This window comes from Macaca fascicularis, chromosome 1 (genome assembly GCF_037993035.2).
Source record: "Macaca fascicularis isolate 582-1 chromosome 1, T2T-MFA8v1.1".
Classification (NCBI taxonomy): domain Eukaryota; kingdom Metazoa; phylum Chordata; class Mammalia; order Primates; family Cercopithecidae; genus Macaca; species Macaca fascicularis.
The window spans coordinates 49,954,657-49,981,416 of NC_088375.1; the positions used below are offsets into that span (position 1 = coordinate 49,954,657).

The window sequence follows — 26,760 nt, forward strand, 5'->3', positions numbered from 1 at the left end:
TATTCTGATCCAAAATGAGGATTCATGGTAAGAGAGGATGGTTGTACTCACAGGAAAAAAAGATAGACTCGATGAAATGCAAACATTTTCAGAAAATATGAGACAAAGTTAGTTACCATATTACTAGTAGTTCAAGTTTTAGATAGATATTAATTACTACAGCATATATTAGTCTAGTATAACATTAATAGTCACGTGAACCATTGAAACATGGCCTGGAATTCATGGGGGTGGATAAAGAACTTTAACTCCTGTGGAGCTATTTCAACATTTATGTCCAAGTCATCATCTAAGAATCAATAAATAATGCTGGAAGATTGAAAATGTTGCATGTAAGATTTTTCAGGTTGATTGATGTGTCATTTTGCTTTGAAATTAACCCTAAAGATATCCTACTTATTGTTACAATGGTCTGAAAGACATATTTTTTCCTATGTTATGAATTCATCTAATTAACAGTAGTTGCTTTAGGATAATATTTTGAAACATTGTGTGTGAAAAATCTTCTAACACAAAATGTCATCTTTTAATTATAGCTGAATTCAAGGTTATAATATATCATAAACCATCAATTTTGATAAAATAGTTTTATTTATTTTCCTAACCTTTTCTTCCAAAATTAATTTATATTGTAATAATTTAACTAAATAGTATTGCTATTATTTTGGGATATAAAACTTCACAGCTTTTTATAGATTGTCCATCTAATTAATTTTGATAAAACAAAATATAATTAAATTGATGGCTGCTTTTCAAGTAATAAATTATAGTCTTTCCTTGAAGTATCTCTAAAAATGCTATAGTACCAAATTAATTGAAAATATGCAAGTGTAAATATATATACCCTATGTTGATATATATACACACACACACATATATATGAAATACTTATTCTGTTTCCTATCAGTTATTATTAGTTGTTTCCTATTCAAATTACTAAAGGGAGTTTGCTTGTTATATATTATACCAATTGCAAACTTCAAGGTATTTCTCTAAAGTTCATCAGTTATGTGTTAAATATAGTGATACTATTAGTATGTTTATTCATTAAACTGATTTTTTGAGTATCTGTTCCCACAGTGAAGTTACAGAGTAAAAGAAGAGAGAGACTGACATGTAATAAAACTAGTAAAATACACAATAGGTGATATAATAATAAAACTTCATTTAAAGTTCATTATTAGCACAATAGGAAAGAGTAATTTTATCTACCTGGAGAGTTAAAGTTAGATTTGCAATGTGGTTCACACATGAAAAATGAGTCATATTTTATTAAAAGAACGAATGAAGAAATACTATTTCAGCACTGAGAGCACCAATGTATAAAGCTCCCTAGCATTTTCCAGAAATTGCAGGCATTTTGATATTGCTAATGCGAGTAGAAGAGTTGGGGATGAGGTTGGATAGGTAGGCAGCAGTAGAAATAAAGAAATGATGGGAAGTATTCTAGCTGTATTGGGTAGGCAGACTTGACAAGACTCAGTGACATATTTGCAACAGATGGAAAATATGATTTGCACAAATGGAAAATTAAATCAAGAATGAGATTTTATGTCTTCTCCTTTAAAGTGTTACCTTCTCTCCAGTTCCCAAATTAATAGGGTGTTAGTATGATGTAACAGAAAAACTAAAGTTTGGAGCTATCTAGACCTGGGTTCAAATCCTGATCCCTCACTTGCATAGTTTTGTCATAAGCTATTTATCTCTCTGCTCAGTTTCCTCATCTGAAAAAGCATAATAATACATTTACATCGAAAAATGAGAATGATACATAAGACATAAGATAGTGTATCTAGGGTTTACATCATGCAGAACAGTTTTTAAGGAATGTTAATTCCTTTCTTTCTTAAACAAGTCATGATAAGTGCTATTGAAACTAACTATTGAAACAAACCTTAGCATATTTCTAAGAACATACGTAGATAAGCAATGTCAAGACTTGAGAGAAGTGTAAATGTGAACATATATTATAAAAATGGGTTTGCAAATTGGCAGGTCCAAATAAAAAGAGTTGCTCATCGAATAAATTGTACCCAAATGGCTTCAGGAGAAAATACAGCAGAAAAACAAAATCATGACCCAAGTATTTGACTAAGTGACTTGAAAATAAGAAAATTATTAGAGAAACAATATATATTTTTAAACTATCTCTACTTTGTACATACTAATAATGTGTGAGTGGCAAAGAAAAAAATTCTTAAACTTGTACTTATTTTTGCTTCAGCTTGGATCACTAATTTCAGATTATTATTGAATTTTCAAGAAAATATTATTTAACTTTGAGAAAATAATCTTTAAAAATTAATATTTTCATATCCAGCTAAGAAATTAACATCTTTTAAATATATATTATATTTATGTCATCATTCCTCTATATTGTAAGGAAAGTCATACAGGATGAAAAATATGTCATTAAGGGGAAATTTTTAATGTTGATTGTCATTCTATGAAATTAGAAAATAGTATCAAATCATATCATGGTGTAATGTTTAAAAATTATATAAATTCAATTTCACACTATCAACAATCCAGAAAAAAACACATTGGTAGTTTTTTAAGTCAAAAAAACAGGACAAAATGTTTATTTCTTAAATGTATCTCCCAAATGTGAGGACACTGTATCTCATAAAACAAAGAAGAAATTATAGTCATAAAGGAGAGCACATCTTCACGGGTCTGTGCAAGACACTTCTTAATATTTGTGTTTGGCTTCTTACTTTTATTTTTGATGCAGCACAATGTTGCTTATTGAGTCACATTATCTTTCACATCAATAAATGTTTTTTATTCTGAGCCTAGTCACATCCTTACAAGATAAAATCCCTCCATGGAAGGGAAGCTCAGTTTAGGGAGGAAAACAGATAACAAACACATAAGTATGACACAATGTATTGCTGTGCTAGGCAGCTCTTGATAAGGAAATGTAAGAAAATAAAATAAGTAGAAACCTTAGCTTGATTCTAAAGAACCTTTCAATATAGTTGGGTTAAAAAATAAAAGTGTATAGAACTAGAGAAAATGGCAAAGCAACAAATGATTAACTGCAAAACAAAGATGAAATTATTTTTATGCTACCTGGAAGGATATGATGATTAAATACCAGTGAGACAGCAGCATATTGAGATAAGGCCTTCATTATAAATAAGGATAGTTTTAAACTGAGTCTTAAGGGAAGAAACAGATATATGAGTTGTTGGCAGAGAAAAGCCCAGGAAAATAGGCATCTAGAAGTATTTTATCCTATTACTGTGATGCCAATTTGTATTCTGCATTTTATATTCGTATTTTTTCTTTGTATTTTTAAATGCCACTTCCTCTATATGTTGATGTTATTTTGAGTAGCGTATTTCTGCTCTACTAGTGACTGTTAGACAACAGTGCTCTCCCAACTACAGAATCATCTCTGTATATAATGTGCTTGCTTATTTGTTAATTTTCTAGGTTTTTGTTCATTAATCAATACTTGAATACCTAGTATCTGCTAAGCATTATGCTGGTGCTACTAAGAAAAAGACAGCCATGGTCCCTGAGTAGATCCTTCCCCATATTCTGGTAGGAAGACACTAGATAAAAAATAATAATTACAATAAACTTCCATGAGTGTCCTAACAAGGAAATATAAGGTGAGATGGTAGTTTGCAACAGGAAAATCCAAGTCTAGAGGATCAGGGAATATATTTCGAAGAAGTAACTGGAAAGCTTTGACCAGAAATTTGACTGTACAGGGAAACAAGACAAGATGGAAAGAGAGAAGGATAGGCGAGGAAGAGGAAGAAGAGCCAAGCAAAGGAGCCAAGCAAAGGACTAGCCAGTGCCTAGAAGACTGGTTCAGCAGTGAAAGAAGCCTAGTATTGTGTGTGTTCAAGTATAAATTGAGGCAACTGCACCTTCTGGATCCCAGTGATTTCCACATTTCTATTCATTCCTTCTAGTAGAGATCTCCTTCAAAAGAAGAAAGAGAGACACAGAAAGAGGTAGGGAGAGAGAAAGAGAAAAGGAGATCTAAAGAAACCATAATATCTGTATAGAGATTTTACATAGATTATCTCATTTGTTCATCATGTTCACTTTCTTAGGGGAGTATTACATTCATTCACATTTTAAGGTGAAAAACTGAGGCTTAGAGATAAAATGATGAGCCCTGCAGTCATTAAGATCCATGGAGAGGGTGGTCTTCAGCCCACACTTTTAAGTTTCAAATTTCTTCCCCCAGATCTACCACTCATTTTAAGTTTTTATGGCATAGCCTGGGATACTTGAAGGTTTATGCCAAAGGCAGAAGCATAAAATTATCTAGTCACATACAATATATCTTCCTATCAAAAGTTTTGTTTCTCTTCTCGTATTCTAATTTGTGTAACTTCTTAGATTATGAAGCCTAGATTCAAATATGACATTAGAAGGAAAAAAGTGTCCGAAGTATTTCTTCTAATAATCTGCAGAATCATTCTGTGCTTCAAAACATAATTTCTGCATTTCAACTCAAAAACAAAAGGCTCAGGTGTTCTTTAAACTTTTATGTCTCTGTGCCACTTAAATTGACCTTAGTTTAGCATGTTGGAATTGGTGAAGGGAACAGGTCAATCTGATTCCCTTTCAGCTGCTCCAGCATAGCTGTGGCTTTTGTATATTTATTTTTAGCCATCTGTACACGTTATGATTTCATATGTGTCATCTCCTTTATCACCACAGAAATCAGAGAAGCATCTGGTTTCTATTCAGTTCTATCTTTGTTTTGACTACTTGTCTAATTAATCAAGATGGTTTTGAATTGTATTTCTCTCATTTCTCTTTCCCAATTTAAGGTGTTAATCTTACCTGCCACCTTGTATCATCTATTTCTGCCTCCAAAGCCAATGACAACAAAAGGATACAGTCTTGTGCAGGGATGAATTCCTTCTAGATGTTACAAACTTTGTTATATTCAACTTTAATAGCCACCTTTGAGAATACATTTTAGGATATTCATTTGCTTTTAATGATGCCAAAATGAAGTAATACTTGAGGTGTTAGTGGTGATTAAAGGAATTATGTAACCAAAAACATGATTATAGATGGCCTTAATTTGAATAGTAATTTTTAAGCTCTGTTGTGAATGAGGTCTAAGATGCTGTCGGCTCCATTTTTGTAAGGCGTTTTACTTATGCATGCACACACCCTTTGCATAATGACAGTCTCCTGCTACACTATACATTCTAAATGAGGAAAGGCTATCTAATTTGAATGTGAGAGCACAGTTGAAAACTTTTCATTCAAATTATGTAAAAATACATAAAGCACAGATTAGGGTCACAAGAGAGCCAACAGGTACGATTTAAAATGTATTCTTTCCACTAAAGTCATTTGTTGAAAGCCAAAAAATTTAAGTCTGCTGGTATAGAGAAAATAAATTTGGTTTGCATCACTTTCAGTTAACAAAAATCACATGCGTATTAAAACATCCTGGGTCTTCATAATAAAATTGTTTTTACACAACTACCTGAAACATCATTCATAAAGCAGTCATTCATTTTAATGCAGTGGATTGTTGTCAATGTCAGCTGTGTCAAGACCTTTTCAAAACTGACAGGATTTAAAAGCCTCTAAATGGTTGTGATGACATCTCAGCTGTCATTTTCTAAGAACCACAATCCTGTGTCTTGTTTTCTAAGATTGGCAGTGTAGTGGTTTCAGAAATCTAAGATAATTTATGACCTTTTGAAAAATAAGCAAATAAAATATTATGTTTCACAGACATAATATTGAAAGTCATTGAAACCAAAGGGTATCCATACAAAAAAAATAAAATTAGCCATTTATAGCAGTAAATAAAATACACGAGGCACTGTTTATTTCATTAATTGATATAATGTTCAGCCCATGCTCTGTAGTTCCTAGTTTGACATGCTCACCAAAGTCTAAGCTTCTCTGGACCTTCCAAGCGGCTCACGAGTACCTTCAACATGCAACTGCCAAGTATGAGTTTCTAGGGGGTCACCTCCTGATGGAGTCCCACCTTTAGTACGCTTCCAACTCAGTATTTCCTCTATCTTACTTTTAGAGATAGAAATGCATCCAAGTATCTTCTGGTAGAATACAACCAAAAATCACATTTGAGAGGAGTGCCGAGTTGGGTTGGGAGTGCAATTCACGGACATGTCCCAAGGAGTGACTCTATTAAAGGAAGAAGGAAGAAATACATGTGTGTGTGTGTATGTGTGTGTATTTATATATGTGTGTGTGTGTGTGTGTGTGTATATATATATATATATTTATTCCAGTTTACCATTCCATGTGCAAGTCTCCTCTTTAATATTTCAGTTACATATAGAAACACAGTAATATATAACTCTCTATATATAACTCTCTCTTTCTCTCTCTCTCTCTATATAAAAAATACACACATAGTAAGTTACATATATTATTTAGTAAGATATGTATATCTATCTTACTAAAATGTCAAGGGAGTTGAAAAGAAAAGATAAGGCACTCTTGATAGCATAGTTCCATACATCACCAGAATTGACTTCTAGGGGCATTTAACAAAATATAGGATTCCCTCTTAAAGGAAATATCTTAAATTGGCTTCTAGGACTGAATTTCTTTCTCCCCTACTGACTACTCTTTCACCATTTCTTTTCCTGTTTCTACTCATAATCCAACATGTATTATAATAAGAGACACTCCTCATCTATTTTCTTCTTATACTCACTCTCCCGATGATCTCTTCCAGTTCTATGGCTTTAAAAGGGAATCTCAAACTTCACAAATTTAAATATGAGTCCTGATTTCATGCTCGAAGCTTTCTCCAACCCAAGTTCTCTCTATCTCTGTTAATAACAACTCTGTTCTTCCACTGTTCTGGCTAAATAATTTGTAGTCATCCCTCGGTTCTTCTCTTCCTCATATACCCTATATTCAATCCATCAGCATTTTCTATCATCTCTTTCTTTAGATTATTTCTAATATCCAGTTATTCTTAAAAAGATGTTCTGCCTTGCGCTAGCTCATAACTATTCAATCACAAGTCCCATTCATTCTACTTTCTGAATAGCTTTGAAATCTATGCACTTCCCTTTATTCTCTGTGACATTACCAATCCTAATTCACTATCAATTGTCCGCCTGATCTTCTGGCGTGGTATCCTAATTTTTCTTTCCTTCACCCACAGCCAGCTATTACACCACATGGGAGCCAGCGGTGCTTTTTCAAAAATGTGGTTACATTAGTCCCTTACATAAAATTTTCCTCATTGGCCTCAGAATAAGTAAAGAAGTCCTTACAAGACCTACAATGTCCTACATGATTTGGCACCTTTATGCCTTTTGTGATTTACCTTTCTTCTCAAAACCCACAGGGCTTCTTCCAGTTTACCATTCCACGTGCAAGTTTCCTCTTTAATATTTCACTATCATAATACTACTTGAAAAATCAGCTTAAAATTTCATTTCCTTCAGAAAGCTCTTCCTTAGAGCTTTTTTTCAAGCAATTTTTTCTTTTGGGTTACTGTTTCAAAATCTGTCTTCTTGATTGACTTTTTACTTTAATCATCTTTTATCTTCAAATCCTAGCACAGTTTCTAAGCACCTACTCCATAAATGCTCCAAGTAAATAAATTGAAAAAATTACTAAAAATAAAATAGATAGCTTTCCAAAATATGTTACGACTTTCCCCCCAACACCACCAAAAAAGGATAATATTATCCATCTTATATGGGTGTGTGATATTTAGCATAAAGTGGCCATATGAAAACTTAGCACATCAGTACTAATGTTTAATTAAAACAACATTATTTACAGTTAAAATAATCATCTTGAAGTACTCTTATTATTATTTTAGAGCTGATGGTATTGTTCAAAATACTTTGCCATGGGAGAAGACAGAGTCACTAAGGAAAAAGTCTAGAAAGAAAAGACTTGAGGCAGAACTTGGGGAATATATATATGATCTGCTTATATTTTTAAAAGACCTGTGGCAAATAAAAAATTAGTAAAAGAAATAGAGAAAAGATAGAAAATAGAAGACATCTTAATTCCACATCATGAACTATTGAATTCATCTGTAGTAACAAATCTTTCTCTGATAATCACATTGAATACTTAACATTATCAGAAGCTTTTGTATTCAAATCTGTTTAAAAAATCAATTCTGGAATTTTTTTTCTTTTTTTTTGACAGAGTCTCGCTCTGTCACCTAGGCTGGAGTGCAGTGGCACGATCTCGGCTGACTGCAACCTCCAATTCCTGGGTTCAAGTGATTCTCCTGCCTCAGTTTCCCAAGTAACTGAGATTACAGACACCCGCTACCACGCCTGGCTAATTTTTGTATTTTTAGTATAGATGGGGTTCTACAATGTCGGACCTGGTTGGTCTTTAACTCCTGGCCTCAGGTAATCCGCCTGCCTCAGCCTCCCAAAGTGCCAGGATTACAGGTGTAAACCACCATGCCTGGCCAATTTTCTGGAGATTTTAAAACCAACACTGAATATAATAAAAAAGAAATTATAGTGACTTTCTGTGAACAAGGAAGGCTTCTCAGAGGATATTCAACTTAAGGTAAATGATAAAAGTAGAAGACAATCTGTACAGGATATAATTCTGGAGGCAAAAGCAATTTTAGATGGTGAAACAGTGTAAACAAAAGTTTTAGGTAAAATATTCACTTTGGGAACAGAAAGTAGTCCAATTTATGTATATCAATAGGAAAAAGTAGAAGTTGATTTCAGAACAACATATTCAAGTCAGGGTGTGAAGAATCTCAAATGCCACAGTGAGATGTTTAAGTTTTCTGTTATAGAAAATAATGGATTTTCAACTGAACTTTTATATGATAAAAGTTATATTCTGTTAAAACCGATTTAGTAATATTATCTATTGTGTTCAGAAGGGAAAGATACTGTAAAAAGAGGTATCAGATAAATTATAAATTCCATAACTTAGGGAAAATGTTGGTTATAAAGCCCTAAGCTGGAGGAATAAGAGTGAGAATTAAAAAGACCATTGTGAAATTAGAAAATAAAAGAGAATTTATATGCATATGTGCATGTACACACAAACACACAAGATAAGTGATCATAGAAAAGAGAGGTGTCAGAGACAATTTCTACGTTAGCTTGAACGACTTTAAGAAATATAATTACATTTACACAAACATGTGGGTGTGATGTTTTGTCACTGACATTAAGCTGAACTGCCAAGACACAGCTTTATAAGACTACTGATTATCTCCTGAGAACAGCACACCTTCTCATTACTTAGCTACCAATTGCTGATGCTGGCAGTTCCTTGGTAGGAAAATAGGCAAATCAGAAAAATGGCAAGGATAGGTCAGAAGTACAAGGTTAATATATTTCAAAAACAATATTAATTGGCATTATTATGTTGAAATTGAAGAGTTCTCTCTAAAATTTAAACATGATTTTGAACAAATATGGAACCATTTTTTCACTTGCTTATACATGTATTTATTGAGTCCTTATAGTGTGCGAGGCATAAGAAAGGATGTTCAAAATGTAAATATCATCTAAGCAATGCAAAATCCCTTGACAGATCAGAAAGAAAAAAAAATCCACACGTAAACTTCAATGTTAGGTGTTAAATTTAGCCTTAAAGACAAAAAGACTTGTGAAAGACTTAGGATAAAAGGCATGACTTTCAGTTAGATTGAGATATTATGAGAAAGGTTTAAAAGTAAGAATATACAAGAAATGTAAGTGGAATTGTCTAGCTTGATGGGAATACAGGGTACACATAGAAGAGAAGAAATATGTAAGTAGGTATCACATTGTAAAGGCCATGAATGCCAAAATCATGGCTTTGGACTTTTTAAATAGGGAATGAGGAATTATTATAGGTGTTCAGTTACAACAACAACAACAGTAATAATAATAAGTTAGCACTGTTTGGCAGGCACACCTTGGCCATGCTGTCAGTAAAAAAAACTCCCTTGATGAGTGTCTAAACAGGTTAGGTTCCTCTGCTTAACCACTAGGGGAGATACAAAGTTAAATAAATCACAGATGATGCTGTTAAAGACTTAACAATATAGTTAATTGAGGAAACAGGCTACATATATTCTCATATTCCCACACCAGGTAAGTTTATGAAACAGACTATAGTAGATGTTTAAAAACTGCTACAAGATCTTGATAATAGCCACTATTGATTCCCACTATGGGACACTATATATGTTCATTATATAAGTTATCATTCCACTTCCTGGCACAAAACCTTTCAGTATCTTTCTATTGCTTCTAGTAGGAAAATAAGAAGTCCTGAACATAGCACACAAGCTCTACGAGACCTGGCCTGGATCTCCTCTTACAACTTTATAACAAAAATTCCTTGCTTACACCCTGCACTCCAGCTATTCAGGTGTAGTGGCTCATTAGAACCTAACAATTTTTTTCTTGCATTAGGGACTCTGTGTTTATTTGTTTATTTTTTCTACCCTAAGTGTTTTTCCCCAGATTCTTAGAGCACCATCTTCTTCTTATCTTTCAACTTTAAATCTAAAACAACACCATTTATTTAGTTGTTGGTTTTGTTTCCCCAAATACAGCAGCATCTTATACATAACAGACACTCATAATTTTTGTGAAATAATAAATATATGGATCATCCTGCTTTAATTCTTATATCACTGGGTCAAAAACTATCAATAGCTTAAAACTGAAGAAGCAGAAACTTGGAAATATTAAGGTAACTCACCCAAGGTCACCAAAGCCGTAAGTGTTAGAGGACAGACTTGAAAAGGATCCCCAAGTGTTTCCACTGCCCTGCAGCATCTTCCTGTATGAGAAACGGGCAACTGATTCCAGGTTTTCAGGCCTTTAAGATTATTTTGGTACTTGTTCTGGAACTTTGATGAGGGGCTCAAGAAGGTAATCAAAGGAAGAAAAGTGGAGGTATATTCTGGGATCACTGAGTAGCTGAAGTCCCAAAGGAAAGGAAAGATCTATGAGCAAATAGTGGCCTTTTGATTATTCTTTTCAAATTACTTATTTTCTTTATTATTTTCTTCCTAGAATAATAATATTAAAATAGTTTGATATTCCTATGTCATTTAACCCTTAAAACATTTTAAGATAGGTGCTATTACTATTCTCTTTTACACTATGGAAATTGAAGATGTAAGAAAATTATAGAAACTACTTCACTCATACAAACAGCAAGTAAACAGCTGAGGAGTAATTTGATTGCAGGTGTCTATGTCTATTGTTTAACCTCAATTTAATGCACCATAAATTGTCATTTATAGTTCCAGAATCCAAAATTCTAACATTTTTACCATCTCCTGCATTTTGCCAAGGGACATTTAAATTCCATTTAACAAATATTTATTGATTGACTATTATGTGGTAGGTATTCTGCTAAGTGCTAGAAAACAGAATGATGAATAAGACAGATACAGAATCCGCCTATGGTGAGCTTTTAATTTTAAGATTAAAATCTCTTCTGAGGCTGGCTACGGTGGCTCATCTGTATAGTCCCAGCACTTTGGGAGGCCGAGGCAGGCAGGTCATCTGAGGTCAGGAGTTCAAGACAAGCCTGGCCAACATGATGAAACCCCATCTCTACTAATAATACAAAAATTAGCCAGGGGTGGTGGAGCACACCTGTAATCTCAGCTACTAGGGAGGCTGAGGCAGGAGAATCACATGAATTCAGAAGGTAAAGGTTGCAGTGAGCCAAGATTGTGCCATCGTACTCCAGCCCGGGTGATAAGAGCAAAAGAAAAAAAAGAAAAAAAAAAAAACCTTTTTTAACTTCATGACTATTTTCAGTTTAAGTTAGATAACTTGGATATAAACTTTTCTGCTTCTCAGAATATATCCTGGAATATGTGGGGATCTTAGTATCTCCACAAAAAGGTTTGGAGAATATATAGAATATAGAATAGAATATAATAGATCTCCATTAGACCTCACTGGAAATGCCTATGTGTGGTAATGGTAAAGAAACAGGTAGATTATATGTAGATATATGTTCCTTGGGAGAGATGGGAATCAGTGAAGAGGGGATGTTATTTGATCCATTTATCAAACAAAAAGAAACACAAATTAGAAAGAAAAGCAGTGCTGTAAGGAACAAAGGAAAATATGGAGAATGGGAATGAGTTGGTATAATCAAACCTAATAAATTCTAGTAATAGTTCTGCCTATGAAAATGACACTTTATGTACTCAGGTCAAAGTATTAGAAAACAAAAGGTAGGTGAAAAAATGTAAAGTCGCAAAATGTCTTACTTGCTTTTTCACTTTGTCTTTTTAAAAAATAAATCTCAAAATAAAGTTTTACCACTGTTTCCTGTCAATGCTACCCTTCTCAAGCAAGGAAAAATAATTAAACTAAGCATGTATTCTGCATTCTAGAAAATGAATACATGACCTTTCTGCTGTTTTGCATCCGATTAGCTTTGTGTTTAGAAAGAATTTCAAATAATATGTATGTATATACTATACATTCTTTGATTAAACTAATCCAATGATATGCAACCTTATTTTCTACAGATTAACATTGACTTCAGCACCAGAGACCTCATCTCAAAGAATATTGCTGAACCAACACTCAAATGCTTTGATGAGGCTCAGAAATTAATCTATTGCCTCATGGCCAAAGATTCTTTCCCTCGATTTCTAAAGTCAGAGATTTATAAAAAACTGGTAAATAGTCAACAGGTTCCAAATCATAAAAAATGGCTCCCTTTTTTGTGAGGAAGGTAAAAGTTAACTAATTAGTCACTGGACTTCAGGGCTACAATATTTTAAATACACAAGCACAATGCATTGTCTTTTGTTTTGTTTAGGATTTAGAAAACATTTTTTACCCATGTTTTATACATCAAGCCTGAATTTCTAACTCATTTGTTTAGAACGCATTTGCTTTACCAGCTATTTAATCTCCTACAGGGGAAGTACAAAGAAAGTTTATGGAGATACAATATAGTCTTAAACCAAAACTGAATACTCTTATTACATTATAATGTAAGAAATTGTACATATCTTCACGTGGTAGGAAAGACTTTTGAGCATCATATACACAATTTTAAATACCATTGCTTTATTCAAAAAAACTCACTTCTGTAAAAAGAGAATTTCTGAACCAAAAAACAAGCCTTCAGTTAACATATTTAACTGGTTTTTTCCTACAATTTCTTTCCAACTATTTCTAATAATTTGCTGGTTATGGAAACTGCTATGCCTCTCAAATTTTTTTTTAAATCACAGAAATGTATACACATTTATATGTATGTCTTGAATGCACCATAGACTAAAGTTTTTTAAAATATATCACTTGGCTCAATTCAATGGCATCACATATGAAATGTGATGAGTTATGTATGAAAAAGGCCTCAAGGGTGGGGAATACTGATTTTCTTATATTAACAGAAATGTAAAAGACAGTGGAAGACTAAGGAGCATGGATAAATCCTTATAAGATGAAATATATAGCAAGTCATAAAATTTAAAAATTTGCAACATTATCTACTCAATTGTGGGGAAGTATCTATTCACTCCTTCAGCACTGATACTTGTTTATAAAACCCAAACAATTTTTTAAATGTGTTTATTTTAAGATGTTCCTAAAATTGTTTAATTCTATATGTAAATATCCTGTGATAAATATGAATAATTTCATTTCAATATGAGAAGCTGTAAGGATTCAACAGATCTCCCATGTTTCCATTTTCTTTGCACAGATTTATTTATCTGTATTGGTATTTCTACTTTTAGATTGTTTGAACATTAAAAAATGGAGGAAAAATAGCATGGCTTATTTTATGTTTTCACAAACTACTCATTTGATACACAAAATTTTGTCTCCCCTTCATCATGAAAAATAAACATTTAAATGTATGCAAATGGAATATTCCCTGTACATTTGCAAATTCTTTAAAAGAAGACATAAATAGAAATTGGTTGTGAAGCATTCAATGTGCCTTAAGGTGCACTTAGTGGAAAATAGCTACACTTTTTAACATTTATTCTAGAGATTTCAACCTTAATTTACTCTCTATTTAAATGGGAAACTTTAAAATTATTCTCAGAGAAGAAATAGACTTTTGAGGATAAAAGCAATCTTAGAAATTAAAAGCACATCCCACTTTTAGATGTGAAAAGAAAAAAATCTCAGTTATTTCCTCGGATCACAAGGCTGGTAAGTGACCAAGCTGGTCAGAGCAGTGGTTTTCCCACGTGGGCTCCCTGCTCTGACAGAAGAGTGTAGTCCTCTCTCCAATTTAGAACTGTTCTGAGGTCTGAAATCTAAATTCCAACTAATCCTCAAATACCCAGACATGATCCCTTTCATCAAGTATTTCAATTTTCTCTTTACAGTCAGTTTGCAACTTCTTTCTCGTTACCATAGAGCAAGACTTTATGTTTAATGATTGCCTCTCAAGTTTTCTCTAATGATGTGAAAGAAGACACAAATCAAACTTTCACTACCTAGAAACCGTAGGTGCTTGATAGTACCTAAAAAAATACAGCTGGTGTCAAAACGGTTTGTTGAAAATTGGATGTTAAATGACCTCTAATAGAATCCCAGCCAAAGACCCTCAATAACAACACCTACCTCCTCAACTCACTCCCACCCTAAGTGACAATTCTAGGTATTCTGATTAAATAAAAGAAAACAATTGCAGATTTTTGAATACTTATCACTGAGAATTTTTAATAAAATATCAGATGTACATCTTACACACATGGTCTCTTTCATGCCATATGTTATTTTATTTCATCAGTTACCATTGATGAGTAATTTTATGGATGAAATTTTAAGTAAAAAGGATTAATTTGCAAGAAATGAATAACAACATTAACATTCCTTAAACACGTATTTAAATATTCAATGATTGTTTAATGTCATTTCCTAAAAATGTTTCCATCAACTTTAAGAAATGAGGTGCTAACATTAAAAACTAAGGTAAGCAGTAAAACATTAATATGATTACAAGATATTTAAATTGAAATGACCCTCTAAGATTTTTCCAAGCACAGTGCTTTCCACCTTCTGAAAGTTTCCACAGAATGTGTTTTAATGAAATTTCTGCTTGCCCTCCACTAGTCAGACCTAAAGAAGTAAAATGATATATTTCTAAGATGATCTTACCTTTTTAACAATGAATTATGGAACTATAATCCATGAATTTATCTAAAATCCTTTTGAATTTATTTGTATTTCAAGTATTAATAATTCCACCAATAGTGATTCTCTTAAATATAGTTTCTTACATTTGCCTAGAAAGGATCTATTTCTGCCTCAAGATATAATCAACAAATTTTTTTCTAATGCTATATTGTAAAAATCTAAAATCTTGAGGGCATTACAAACATAATCTAGTCTCCAACTTCCCCTTCCCAAATTTGCTTTTATTTTGGGGGGTTTTCTTCAGTCTGTCTATATGTAGAATTCATTCTAACCACTTTCATTGTTTTAGTTACTTTGCTCTACAGTTTTTAAAATTCTGTGTGGTATAGCAACTATGTGTACTCAGGATATTGTTGATGAAAACACATATTGATATAATAAAAGAAGAGAAAAAAGTGTTTTCAGTTTCTTTTGCAATATCCTTTCTAATGAAGCTTAGTATCAACCTGGCCTTTTATACCATAGTAGCATTCTGGGCCATAATTTTGGAAAATGGTCTAAATTTCTTTCCTGAAATTTCAAGAAAAGTTTAGGTTCATTATCCTGGACTTGAAATTTAGATTGAACTTTCTTTTCTTTGTCTATATGGAAGATAATTAGCCAATATTCCCAATCATGTAGGCTATGCCTAACATAAATAAATAATTGTGGGAAAACTTAAGAAATGTATTCTAAAACCAGAAAATTCTCCTTAAAAACAAAACCAGACAATTTGGTCTCAGTATTGCTGCTCTCTACATTTATGTCCTATGTACAAATTATATCTTAGTTTTCACTCACAAAATCCCTATATAACAGTTTCACCCCAATTATACCAAATGTGGGCCTGATTTGCTTCCCAACCACATGGCCAGGTAATTTATTTCATGGTGATGCCAACTAATTTAAAGTGAACTCATTTCATAACTGTGAAAAAAGTGGGATGTTGCACAGCGGTAATCAATTATTATATGAATAAAGAGTCACACAGTCTAGTTTCCTCTTATTGTTTTGTCAGATTTGCCACTGCATTTTAATGGGCAATGATCAGGAATGAATATTAAGTGATAGCTTATTTACCTCGGCTATGCCATTTGGAGAAATTTTTGTATGTTCTGTATAAATACTACGTATAGAGTGTGTTGAAATATATAATGTCTATGTATAATTAATACTAATAAAGGAACATAGTATGCTTCCAAACATAACAGAAAGTGGGAAAATAACATTTACCTAAAAATGCATTTTTTTTAAAGAAATCACATTAGCCTTTCTTTTTCTTTTAAGAAGCAAAAACAGGGCTAGATATCTGGAAAAGAAAAAAAAAATATATATATATATATATATATATGTCCAATGAAGTTTAATCAGCTTATTGGGTAGCCATTGAGTATTTATGATTTGTGTTATATCTAGAATAAATTCAGCTATGAATATTTCTAAGAAACAAAAATTGCTTTATTCAATGTACATGGTTTTCTTGGGTGATGATTGTTTAATTATTCCTGGAAGTTTCACATAAAACATAATTTCATTTATTTCTGTTTTCACAAATAAGGATTTTAAAGCAATTAATTCCTTATGAATATGATTTGAGTTCTTTGTCCTAATACGTTTATTTCTTTTGTGCATTTAGGAAAATAAGCTGTAATATTTAGATCATTAATTTTGTAAACAATGATGGCTTAGAGATAAAATATAATAAATAGCTCTTTTTAAAAACTAATAAGAAAAAAGTTAAATGTTTTTTTAACTTGGATATATTAAATATTCTTGCATTTACTTCTTATAGATTTTAATTAAAATATCTTATTTTTATAGTGTCAGTTTTAGGTTTAAAGAAGTAAATATTTTGATCATGATACCTTTAAATTGTTGTTTTTATTGTGCGTTTCAAATATATCATGTTTTCCCCAAAGATATAATCATGAATTCAAAATTGTAAGTTTTTTCTTACATATTATGAGGAAAAGACAAAGAAAATGCCTATTATTTAGCAGAAAAAAATAAATTTATTAATCACTCAAAGTAATGTTTAATATCTGAATATGAATCTTTTATGACAACATATCATAATCCATGTAAAAGACCAAGAACACTGTAAGAGAGATTTAAACTGTTGGAGTTATGATTGACCTGCTAAAAATTTTCTTTTAAATTATTGTTTGCTGGCCAGTGATTCTCTAGATTCCTTCGCAGGTTTGTTTGTTTTTAACCTAGAAGCAGTCTTTTAAAAGAGTAAATAAACCCTAACACTAGAATGTTAAAGATTGATTGAAATTTCAATCCATGAGCCTTAACTGTGTTTTAAACTAAATAATACAGAAACTACATCTGGGAAAATGGCTTTTAAGTGGTAGAAGCCAGTGGAAATTAAATAGTATTATAGTACCTTAAAGTAAATGTAGAACTTTGTTGAAAAATCTAAGGTTACATGTATATATGAATATACACATATATTTACTTAATGAACTCTGTTTCTGTTTAAATTTTTGTTTTTTGAAAGTGTTAATGGCATATATCACCTGGCTATTTTTAGGTCTATACAAGTTGTGTTTCATAATATCTCCATTTCAAAAAGGAAATGAAAGCAGCATTAATCAAATCAGAAGATCTATTTTCTAAATCAATAACTTTGAAAACAGAGACTAAATATAAGTAAAACACACTTCTTTTTCACAATTAAAATGCAGTCATTAGCCCTGACATGTGAATGGACATTTCTTAACTCAAGTTTGAAGGACTATGACTATAAATGCCTAAGCACTCAATAACTACTATCTGACTAGTTGAGTTGTAAGAATTTCTCATTGAATTAACACTTCTGACGTAGGCAATGTGGAAAGGCAAAAAAAGATTTTTAAAAGTCTTTCAAAAGTGCACAGTAAGCTAAAAAGACAGCATTTGGATAACAGCTCACAGTTCAACATATTTTCACAGAAGAAAAGTAATTCTATTTTCACGTAAAATATGCAACTAAACTCCAGCATAAATGTTAATTGCAGGATAGTGTACGTGGATATAAATATTGGTAATTCATATCACTATATATCAATGTATAATTGTAAAGACAGGGACTAGTTAAACCAAAGTCAACAGAGACTTCACAAAGAGAAACTGTAAATTGATGTGTGAAAAAATGCAAAGAAGAGAAGGAGAATTCTTCTCATCGGCAAAGCATGCAAAAAGCATATGAAACCCCAGTCTAGTTGTGGAGTCAGTGCTCAGAATCTTACAGTAGTTGCCTGAATTCTTTACTTGAGAAAGGAAAAGAGTTCAGCTATTTAGAGCAAAAGGTACACCTGCTCCCCCATGTCTTCCGAATGCCTCACTAAATGCACCCTGGATCTTTGGGTTGATTAAGGAGAGAAGAATCTCCCTGGGAATGGGCTTTTAAACTAATTAACCCCAATCAGCAACATTGTCTACTCAATTATTTATGTCTCATTCATCACTGGAACCTATTTATGAAATGCGAACAAATTTTATTTAAAAAACATTTATTTTGAAATGTTTCTAAAATTGTTTCTTTCTTTAAATAAATATCCTTTGATAAATAGGAAAAAATTTCATGGCAATAGGAGAAGCTGTGAAGATTCAGCAGATCTTCCATGTTTCCATTTTATTTGTACAGATTTATCTGTATTGATATTTCCACTTTGATATTGTTTGAACAATGAAAAATTGAGGCAAAATAGCATGATTTATTTTATGTTTCCAAAACCATCCATATGATAGGCAAACTTTTGCTTTATATGCAGCACATGTGTTTTCAAAATTAGATGCTTCCAAGTAGAGGCCTGGTCACAGCCAAACACACCAATCTCTTGCTATTGCTTTACCCACACTTAATTGCATAGCAATTATTTAGCAATTCACCTTTGTTATGTCTTTAACAAAGCCATAGCAAAGCACTCAATTTCAACCTCATTGAATTAAATCTCCCCCTGCACTAATTTCATCTCATTGCATATTATTTAATTATATCATGCAATAACAATAATTAAAATTTGCATAAAGAAGCTTGAGGAAAAAGAGAAACATAACGGTTGTTGATAAACCTACAACTCTACTGGTATCAGCAGATGAGCTCTAGCAATAAGAATTCACTATTCCACAAACATGATCATTAAAAAAATGGAGAATCATAATGTAAAATCTAGACTCTAGATGATAATGATGTGCCAATATAGGTTCATCAACTGTAACAAATATACTACTCTGTTGGGGATGTCGATAATGGGGAAGCTATGCATGAGTGAGGACTGGTGCAAGAAATCTCTGAACTTTCTTGTTAATTTTGCTGTGAACCTAAAACTAGTCTAAAAAATAGTCTTTGAAAAATCTGGGGAGAATGGAATAACCCTGAGAGGTTCTTAATTGGAGTTCTGCTAAAAGAACATCTAGACTGACATTTAAGATGAGCAAATAAAGTCCACTTACTGTCTAAGACCATGTTGTATTAAAACCCTGAGAGTTGATAGTTAAATAGGAAAGTGGCAGACTGCCCATTTATTGTTGAAGTTTAAATATCTAAAAGTTAAAAAGTTGATTCATATACAAATATAAAATAAAGACATGTCAATAAGATTATGTTCTTAATTAAGGAGGGAACCAGCAGGATAGTAAAGCTTTTTCAAAAGAGAATGAGACTCAAGAACTTACAGCCAATTAAAAGATGCTGAAATATTATTACAAAGTGATATATGGAAATGGTTAATGTCTTAAAGAGTAATACCATTATGTCCTTTAGGGTTTTGTTTCTTGGTTTTTGCTTTTTGTTTTTAGATGGAGTCTCTCCCTGTCTCCCAGGCTGGAGTGCAATGGCGAGATCTCAGCTCACTGCAACCTCCGCCTCCTGGGTTCAAGCGATTCTCCTACCTCAACCTACTGAGTAGCTGGGCCTAAAGGCGCTCACCACCACACTCAGTTAATTTTTGTATTTTTAGAAGAGATAGATTTTCGCCATGTTGTCCAGGTTGGTCTCGAACTCCTGACCTCAGTTGTTTCGCCTGCCTCAGCTTCCCAAAGTGCTGGAATTACAGGCATGAGCCACAGTGCCTGGCTGGGTTGTTTTTTGTTTGTTTTGTTTTGTTTTGTTTTTTAAGCAGACAGAAATCATTGCCTCACCAGCAGACAAAAATCATTTGTAATTTATTAAACTTCTAGTTATCATCTGCCTTCACTGAGTCTGAATCCTGATCAATAGTACACAGTTAAATCAAACAATGCTTCATTCCTTTAGAGCAGGGGTAGACAGATGTTTTCTGTAAAGGCTCATATAGTAAATATTTTAGTATTTGTGAGCTACGTCAAGTCTCTGTCACATATTTGTCTTTCTTAATCTTTTTTTTTTTTTTTTTGCAACTTTTTTAAAATGCAAAATCTATTTTTAGCTCAAAGAATGAACAAGCATGGGATTTGGGCTGGATTTCACCTGTGGGTTAAAATTTGCCAACCCCTAGGGGCCGGGCACAGTGGCTCAAGCCTGTAATCCCAGCACTTTGGGAGGCCGAGATGGGCGGATCACAAGGTCAGGAGATCGAGACCATCCTGGCTAACCCAGTGAAACCCCGTCTCTACGAAAAAAAATACAAAAAATCTGGCCACTGCACTCCAGTTTGGGCGACAGAGCGAGACTCCATCTCAAAAAAAAAAAAAAAAAAAAATTTTCCAACCCCCTACCCTAGGCAATAAAATAATCCCTGAGTGAGTCTGTGGCACAATGTTTTATTGTGACACTAAAAAAAAAAATGCAGTTTTCCTTTGCCTTATTTCCAAATTTTAGATAATTTGTTAACTATACAAATGAGAAAGCAGAGAGAAAAAAGAGTTAAGTAGCTAAATGTCCCAAAGCAAGCTACATAGCTGGGACTTGAGTTTGACTTTAAACAGCTTACTCTGTCATTTCTCATAATTACATTGATGCACATACACAAGCACATTCACAAACATATAGTTTTGGTGAACTATTTTTCAAAGAATTTATTTCATGTTCTTATTCCTTTTACATTATACAAAAATATATATTTAGTAAGGAGTCCAGTTGCTATTGTTTTTCACTGTTATGTTGGGTAGTTGCAATCAGAAGCTGTTCTTTAAGAAGTCAATGTCTAAGAGTAAAAAGCTAAAAGGAAAAAGCAAAGAAACCTGAAATGAAGAGTAAAAGAAAATGAAGAAAGTAAATATGAAAATAGTGGAAACAAAAACCAGAGATGAATCAAGGGAGAAAAAAGCACAATAAATCATATTTTTGAGAGTAAAATCTACTAAAATACTGATTCTTGAGAGTAAAATTTCATTTTCCCACAATGAAAATAGCCAGTCCCTGACAGCACATCCAGGCTAATCTATGAAAGGTAGGGCATTGAAAAAAGAAAACCTATGAAATACACATAACTCATTAATCTCAAACATATTTCTCACTATTAACATAATAATAATCAGACACTGACTATTATAAATTAACATTAAAATGTACTAAATTTGCATAAGAATAATACTATTATATCCCACTGCATTTGCATTTCTCAGATAATTCAAAATTCTGAATATATAATAACAATATGATTATGCTGAATTACTTTATTAAATCTATAATATGAAATAAAAGATATTTAAATATTTTGATATTTAATTTATTTTATAAAATGCATACATTGTAAAACTGTATTTGAGTTATCTAAAATCGTTGTTCAAATTAGGCCTCACAATAGTTTTAAAAGAATAATCTCAAACTTATAATTTGTAATATTTCATGAATTTGAAATAATATAGCACTAATTAAACATATATAAATGATCTAACTTCTAATATATAATCATATTTGAATTGAAAAAATTTTATTAAGTATGAGCATTTCATATACATGCTTAGGAAAAATATGATTTCTTAGGAACATGAAATAAAAGGAAATAATTGAAGAACTTTATGTAGGAAGTATCTGAAAATCTTTTAATGCAAAACGTTTAAGATTACTTTCCTCTCAAGATTAAAATGTTAAACTTAGAATTCTAAGTACCAACTTTTTGACAAAAAGAGGCAGTGTACTGGCTTTCAAGAGCTATGCAATACATTATGTAAATATAATTTTACTCTTGCTATAACACTGAATAAATGCACATACTATACTATAATGAAGCATTTCTTCCTAGTAGAATTCTAAACTTCCATGTAACAACTCAGACGTTAGTGAACATATGTTACAAGTATGTGTTAAAACCAAAGCATAATTAATTCTACATCTCAGTGCTTAATATATCTTACCTAACCATTCTTCCTTAATGTGAATGATATATTACCCTATTTTCAAGCTAACGAGTTAGCCTTCTACAATTTCGTGAATACTAGCAGAAGACACAGGCTCCTAGAACTGGAAAAAAGATGTTATAGTTCACAGCAATAGTAATATACATTACTATTAGTAATATGTATTACTAGTAATAGTAGTCAGAGCATCAGTAACTTCCAGTCCCAGTTTCCACAGGGTGATGCTCAGAGGGTCAGGTGACACTTGTAAACTCTGCAGCTTGTATTTCAAAAGAGAAAAGCTAAGCTTAGAGTACCTGAATCTTTTATAGTGGGCAGTAAACATACCTATCTTCTGCTCTGGAAAGAGACACTATGCCTCTTTCCAAGGCCATTTGCTATACAAATATTCTCGAAAAATTGCACCAAAACCAAAGCAGTCAGTGCCTCTGCTTGCAAAATGGGCAAAGACGTGAGAAGCCTGTAAAGAACTGTGTCCTAACGACCACCCAAAGAGTAGAATATAACTAATCTTATTTCAAGGAACATGGAGAGAACGCTCAGACATTTTGTTGTGTGAATTGTGACTATAGAGGCACATTTGACCTTGCAGGAAGCCATTCCCCAAGAGCGGGAGATAATAATTGACAGAAAAAGGTAGTAGTCATCTTTTGTTAGAGAAGATATTCTCAATGAAAATATATTAAAGTACATTATTTTGTATGAGATGAGATTTTTCTCTTTGAAAGCTCTTCAACAGGCTGCCTACAAATTGTTAAGAGAAATGCCCTGTGAAAGAGGCACGTATTTTCTAAAGTTGGTAATACTTTGGGCTAAACAGATTGCATTTAAAATAAGTGTCACAAGTGCAATGACTCAACTGAAACTTTACTGCTCTCAGATCTACTGTTTGCTGTCTTCTAACAAGAAGTCATCATTGTAAATCCTAAATTTACCATACATAGTTTTAGTTATATTACACTACTTGTGGTTCCATATCGTAGTTATGCAACATTGCAGAAGAGCAAGGTTGCCCACTTGAAAGTCAGCTTCATGTACTGTGTTGCTGTATTCCTGAGAGCCCGTTGCTGTGGTATAACAAAGCTGTAATTCCCTTTGTTTAAATCATCTTGTGTATATTTAGGATAATACAAAATTCTAATATTATACACATTTTGAAAATAATTAAACACCTTTTCCTCTATGAGTGGCACAAGACAGCTGCCTATCAATTTGCTAATCTATCCAGTACACAGATATAATTTATGCATGCACTAAATACACTACAGTAAGAAGTTTTAAGAAAAACTATAATCAAAACAATGCATTAAAATTAGTTTTATTTTTTGGTGTTAAAATTTTAAACTTTATGCTATCTGTACTCCAACATTAACAAAAATCTCCACAAAATGCAAAAATGTCTTAAGTAAATTGATATGTTGATGCATAACATCTAAGAATGAGGATGAGTACCTGCAATAAGTTTTTTTATGTATTTTTATTTTGCTGCTTATTTTGCTATTATTTTCTTCCTGCAGAGTTTTTACTCTCACCTACTTAATCTGTTGTTGGAATGTAAGAATAATCCAAGTTGACAGACAATGAATGAAAAAAGAGTTACTGCTCCAGTCTGTATGTGTATCCATCCATCCATTCATCCATTTGCTCAGTCATCTAAATGGTCCTTTCAACCATTAAGCAGTCTAGGAAGTAACTAACCGTTAGGTTGTTTCCTAACTGTGATGGATAAAAAAGTAAATAAGAGGTAGAAACTTATTTCAATGGGTTAAATAAAATATTACTGTCACTGATCACATTATAGGGAAATTATTACAGGGATTCACTGATAGAGGGCCCTGCGGACATGTGTATCAATGAAGTGAGGCAGTGGGAAGTTTAAGAGAGAAAGAAAGACCTGTAATCCCAGCACTTTGGGAGGCCAAGGTGGGCGAATCACGAGGTCAGAAGATCGAGACCACCCTGGCTAACACGGTGAAACCCTGTCTCTACTAAAAATACAAAAAATTAGCTGGGTGTGGTGGCGGGCGCCTGTAGTCCCAGCTACTTGGGAGACTGAGGCAGGAGAATGGCGTGAACCCGGGAGGCGGAGCTTGCAGTGAGCCAAAGTTGTGCCACTGCACTCCAGCCTGGGCAAGAAAGCAAGACTCCGTCTCCAAAAAAAAAAAAAAAGAGAGAGAGAGAAAGAAAAATTGGGTGTGTGTGCCTATGTGTTTGTTTGGCGTAGGAAGAGCCTCTAATGAAAGATGAGGGAAAAGTTATGCTTTAACTGGTCCTAAAAATCTACCAGACAGAGTGATAGGGCATGAAAACGAATGGGGGAAACTCATAGTGATGAGTTTCCATACTCTTTGCTCATACTCTTTGCTTCCAAAGGTATGGAGGAAAGAAAGGAGAGATGCCCAATCAGCTCCACATTTAAATAAATGATTTAGTCTTATGTGTTGGCATTCATTGGTCTCCTGATTACTATGGCTGAATCTGAATGTGGAGATATGATGTCCCTAGATATTCTACCACTCCTCTCTACAAGCTACACATAACAAATCAAGATTATAGGTATCCACACAAAAGAGAAATAGAACTTTTCTTTTTGGTTTTGCTTTGTTGCCTGATGATGTGCCACCAGTTGGCGGTATTAATGTTCATATACTCCAGAAATCTGTACTGAATACTTGATAAGAGGCACACAGTGAGTTCGTTTCTAGGAATACAAAAATGCATAAGGTAGGTAGGATATCTGCTTCTTTGGAAAGTACAGTTGAGTAACAGGGAGAAAATTAAACAAGCCCAGGACACATTTGCTATGAAAAGAAAAGGGCAAAGTTCGAGGAAGAATATATCAAGTTCTTAGGCAGGGATGGAGAGTTCAGATAAATCTTTCCAAAAAACATCTCACATTCTGTGTACAGGGTAAAGAACAAGCTTTGAAGGAGTTTAGTTTCAGCAACAGAATAACAAAATCAAAATTTTCTTTTAGAAAGATAAATGTATATAGTGTTGAAATGCCTTGGAAAGGAAGAAAACTTCTGCTTCCAGATGTTAAATAAAATGTTCATCTAAAATTCTATTGACCACAATATTCTATTTCTTTGACTTTCTTTCTACATGAGTGATAAGCTCCTCCAGGGCAAGAAATGTTCCTTTCACAAAGCAGTTTGACAGCATTTCATATGCAGTAAACACATTTTCAATACTCCTGTAATATCTAATCTGGAAGCAGAAAACACAACAAACTGAAGCTGGAAGTGTCTGTTTGCTTTCTGTAAACTATATATAAGTTGGTCACAAACTCTAAAAGTGCTTACAAACATGGTTGACATGTTTAAAAGCACCTTGATTTTGTTATCCTTTCATGGTCCATGTGAAATTAAATTTTTTAAAAAATCAAAGTTTGACTAAATGTCTGTAACCAGTTCCTTAAATATATCAAGTAGCCTCTCTCTTGCCTATTTCCTTGGTCCTGTTCTCTAGAAGGGTGGGGTCATGAGTAGGGAAACAACTAACAAAACCACGTTTCACAAACTAAACACATGAAACTCTCCAGGTAATCGCCAGATGAGATTCCCAGTGGGAACTGTATATGGGTTATAGAATTAGAATGAATGTTTCCATCATGGAGACAGTAATCTCCTACCTGATCATTCCACATCAAAATTCATACCATTGGGGGGAAATTCACCTCTAAACTTTCATCCAGTTCAAAGTCTAAATGTGGGAAGAAGTGAAAGAGCACCTTGGTGGAAAATCAACTGCTTGCTGCTAATTAGGCTCCTCCACAATCCCCCAAAGAAGTCCAACTAGCCAATTAAGCTTAATTGCTGCACACCAGGGCCTTGGGGTCTGGCCCCTACAGAGCTCACAGCAGTGGCTACGAGGACTTCTTTGCCCAGAGCAGGGTTTCAACCCCACATTTCTCAAACTAATCTCAGTGATACTTTACCCTAATATACTCAAGCTGAGAGAGGACATACTCTATCTTTAGAATGATGCCATATTATTTAGGATTGATTTCCAGTTAATGTTCTGCTCTGAATTTCAATATATGTATGCCCTAGTCTTTGCTACTTATTTAAGTTTATGATAATCAAGAGAAATGGCAGAGAAAAATACACTCATGGGAAAAGATGAGTGTAAAATTATCATTATAAAACCCAAGATATGTGATATAATACAAATCAGTACATATTATTTTCTTTGTTTCACACTTAAAACATTACTCCTTGACTGTAATTTAGAAAATGTTCCAGAAATAGTTGCTGGAATCTCAAATAACCTGCAGATAAATATGTTTTATATCTCTATCTTCATAAAAGTATGATTTTCTGTTATCCTGTTCTTCCTCTAATGCTTTTCTCAGGATCCTGATAACAGATTTTCAGGA

At 33.0% G+C, this 26,760-nt stretch overlaps 1 protein-coding gene across 1 annotated transcript in view; it reads left to right on the top strand.

The window, feature by feature from the left end:
- RGS21 (regulator of G protein signaling 21) overlaps positions 1-13,843 on the top strand; it is a 49,936-nt gene extending 36,093 nt beyond the window's left edge. The window contains exon 5 of the mRNA XM_005540263.4: positions 12,491-13,843. Within this exon, the coding sequence (XP_005540320.1) occupies positions 12,491-12,694 (204 nt within the window). The 3' untranslated portion in view covers positions 12,695-13,843. The remainder of the gene's footprint in view (positions 1-12,490) is intronic.
- Positions 13,844-26,760: the final 12,917 nt, after the last annotated feature.